This window comes from Cibotium barometz, chromosome 3, assembly GCF_041138505.1.
Source record: "Cibotium barometz isolate CiBa-2024 chromosome 3, ASM4113850v1, whole genome shotgun sequence".
In the NCBI taxonomy this organism is placed as follows: Eukaryota; Viridiplantae; Streptophyta; class Polypodiopsida; order Cyatheales; family Cibotiaceae; genus Cibotium; species Cibotium barometz.
In genome coordinates this window covers 30,120,390-30,123,872 of record NC_141048.1, presented here as the reverse complement: position 1 = coordinate 30,123,872, position 3,483 = coordinate 30,120,390, and the positions used below count along the sequence as shown (strand labels likewise).

The window sequence follows — 3,483 nt, the reverse complement described above, 5'->3', positions numbered from 1 at the left end:
TCTTTATTTATTTGAACCTAGATTATTGCTAGGTTTATATGGTCGAGACACTTACGATGAGAGCTTTGGACTCCTTGGAATGCACAATCTAAGATTACGAAAGATTGTGGATCAGCTTCATGTACATGTAATGTTTGTGGTCTATAAAAGGCCTAATAAGTTAGATTTTCGGTGCATGGGCACTGAACATTACAAAATTTTTTGATTTGCTGTCTACAAGCCTGTTCCAACGCCCTTCGTCTCAAATATTGATTCACCGAAGGAGTTTTGCAAGGTTTTATTTTTTTCCTTTGAAAATTATATCTTACAATATCTAATATTTTTTTATCTTAAAATAGAAAGGGAGAGGGGCCAACAAACAAAGAGAGATCATCATCCTATCCAACTATATGAATGTGTGCTTCATTCACCACATCATCATCATCATCATCATCTATGGGGTGTCTCCACTATCTCTTCGCCATAGCTTAGCTTCGAGCTTTTTCGTCCGATTTTGCAACAGGTGATCGCTATGGCGGCACGGTGCTCGCATTCCGCCGTGGTTCTAGCTCTTGGAGAGTCGGCTATGGTTACAGAAGCTACAGCCTGCACATCGCGCCTTTCCTCGTCGTTTCTACCGCGCTCTTCTCCTTCACTTCGTCTGCCGCAGCAGCGCGCTGCGTCTCGCCAACGCCTCCCTTCCTCCATCCGTGCCCTCGAATTCGATCAGGACACTGTAAGCGAAAAACTCACGCTATCTTCTGTTTGAGAAAACCCTTAAAAGCCTCTGCATTTCCTTGCACTTTTTACATGCATTCCCATCGTCCCATTACAGCTATGGAGAAACAGTTTACTGAATAGCTTGTGCAATCTCGTAGATTGTGGCCATCTCGGTTGGATTAGCTGGGATTGCTGTGGGGATTGGCGTCCCTGTCTTCTACGAGACTCAGATGAAAAGCGCTGTAATGCTCCTAAAGCCCATTGTTAATGCAGTTCAATTATCTTGTGATTTTTCATGCCATTAGCAAATGCTGATCATCGTGCCTTCCAAGCTTAATGTAGATTTTATGACCTTAGCCATTGTTGGGCAATTATTTTGCCATACTTCATATGATTATTATATTATCGATTCAATGCTGCTTATTGCTGTGCACTTCTTTGTGGTGCTTCAAACCCTAATCTTTGCATTCAGTTGATTTGTGACGCACGTCTTATGTAGCCATGGATGCAATGCATGTCTTCATTTATTCTCCATGTGGGTTAATTGGTTTTGTCGCTTTCTACATGTTTTCTGATGCAGGCGAGTCGTGAGAATGATCAACCTTGCTTTCCGTGTGCCGGCAGCGGGGCACGTATGTGAATCACCATCCACATAGAAATAGTATAAACAGTACACCTCTTTCTAATGTGAAGTTTGTGTGAAGATTGTCAGAAGACCTAATAGAAAACCCATCTCCTGTGCACTTAGGTGATATCATACATTAATAGTCGCGTCCAACATGTTTCTTGAGGGTTACATGACTGCTAATGAATGTGTTTTGGGTTATTGCAGAGACATGTAGGTTCTGCCTTGGAGCAGGAAACATAACCATTGAGCTTGGTGGGGGTGAGAAAGAAGTCTCAAAATGTCTTAACTGCGAGGGTGCGGGATCCATGACTTGCACCACCTGTCAGGGATCTGGTATTCAACCCCGATACTTGGATCGCAGGCAAGCTTTCCTTTACTGAATGTGGACTTGTCAAGTACTTTCCTCACTAGATCTAAGTAAGCTAATACATGAACGTTTTTGGCACAAACTACAATAATTGAAATCGTGTGTTTGGTTTGATCCTATTCAATCTTAACATATTGGGGATGAAGAAAAAACTTTGTCATTGCAAAGAAGGAAACCATTGTTTAGTTTTTTTTTTGGAGTCTGCTTGGTGGTTGACCCACGCCAGCATGTTGGCAAGTGTCGATTTTTTCTCAAAATTTTGATGGGTGCGTTCTCTTAAGAAGTCTGAAAACTACTCAATTGATCTGAATTTGGCTATGTGAATGGTGAAGATAATGTAAAACAGGCAAGTGGCTTGACCAAGTCCTGCATGCTTGGTATTACTGAAAGGAAGGAGCCTGGTATCTGTCTCCACCTGTATTTGATATGGAGGTTGGGGCCAAACAGATACAACCTATGTGTTTGATATGGAGGTTGGGGCTAACATGGTTTTCTGTGCCCTAATCTTGCTTGCTTGGTACCCAAAAAGGAGCCTGATATCTTTCTCCTCCGTAGAAGAAAGTGAAAGGCTTTGACTGTAAGTAAAATATTTACCTTGGGCATGTCAGATGAGAAATTCACGAGTGTAGGCTTAGCCCAAGATGAGTACTTTATGGTCAACAGCAGAGGAGGTCTTTCGTCTAGCACCGGGCCGCACGAAGAGGGTGGAATCAAAGTGTGGATGAATGTGGATTTTCCTTTAAAATCTGATGATATTTTTTTTAATTGACAGGGAGTTTAAAGACGATGATTGAATGCATGAGTGTAGCATATCGGTGCTTTGTAACATGCCAATTTGGTAAGAGACCATTTCTTCTCTAGGTATCTCCTAAAGCTCTGCTCAAATTCTCAGCTTTCAGTTAATGCTTAGGTTGTCCTTTGAATTGCAGAGTCAATGTTGATCACCCACAATTCCAGCAGAACAAAGACGGGGTTGCTAAGCAGCATGTACAACAAGGATGACTGATGTAATCTGCTCATTTTTCATAAATGATTCAAGACAAATTCGAATTTTGGCCATTATTCTTGTCAATTTTGTCTGCCGGTTTTTCACCATATGGTTTAGTGTGGTGATGGACTTCAGAGATACATGAATTGAGTTGTTGACCAAGGATTCTCTTATTTGTTGCATTATTGGACCTTATCATGACTCATAATTTCACAGATGCATAAATCATTATCTCTTGTAACATATCTGCATATGCTGATCAGAAATAATTTGACGAATGTCTTTGAAATTTCTAAATGAGCTTCAATTTCTAATCATCACATAAGAGAGGAGATTTTACTTAATCCAATCAGAAAGGTAGGAGTAGAATCAGAGTAAGAGCCTTTGCTGTCTTATCCAACCCTTTGATGTTGTCTCATCTAACCCTTCAATGGAGCTACCATCACAGCATTACCTAAATTAGGCCAGTCTTCGACGCCGTCTCTCGAGTTGCATTGTCTGGTGTGCCTTTTTTAGTCTCGTCTGTTGAGCCAATCTTACAGTACACAGTCACCTCCTCAAAGAACTTAGTAATGGTCGGGAAGCAACAATGGCCTTGAAGCCTGCACTAGTGTTGGCAATTTGTACAAAATGCCCCTCTTATCATCTCAAAGTGAACCTCTGTGGCCAACCACCTAAAACACATGAACAATCAATGTCACACCCACAGTGAAGATGAGGCCATTGCATGTCCATGAGAAGCATGCTCGGTTGTAGAGGATGCAAAAGAGGCACTAGTATAGACAGGAGGATATTGACCCT

General features: G+C 41.5%; 1 protein-coding gene across 1 annotated transcript; it reads left to right on the top strand.

The window, feature by feature from the left end:
- Positions 1-409: 409 nt before the first annotated feature.
- Positions 410-2,844, top strand: LQY1 (DnaJ/Hsp40 cysteine-rich domain superfamily protein). Its single transcript, XM_086775373.1, has 6 exons — positions 410-715; positions 858-941; positions 1,280-1,331; positions 1,532-1,688; positions 2,467-2,532; positions 2,624-2,844. The coding sequence occupies exons 1-5, from the start codon at positions 512-514 to the stop codon at positions 2,486-2,488; spliced, it is 519 nt and encodes a 172-aa protein (XP_086631499.1). The 5' UTR covers positions 410-511; the 3' UTR covers positions 2,489-2,532; positions 2,624-2,844.
- The last annotated feature ends 639 nt before the right edge of the window (positions 2,845-3,483 follow it).

Coding starts and splice junctions, on each gene's coding strand:
- LQY1 (XM_086775373.1), top strand. CDS start 512: ATGGCGGCACGGTGCTCGCATTCCGCCGTGGTTCTAGCTCTTGGAGAG. Junction 942..1,279: donor AGACTCAGATGAAAAGCGCT/GTAATGCTCCTA, acceptor TTTCTGATGCAG/GCGAGTCGTGAGAATGATCA. Junction 1,689..2,466: donor CCCCGATACTTGGATCGCAG/GCAAGCTTTCCT, acceptor TTTAATTGACAG/GGAGTTTAAAGACGATGATT.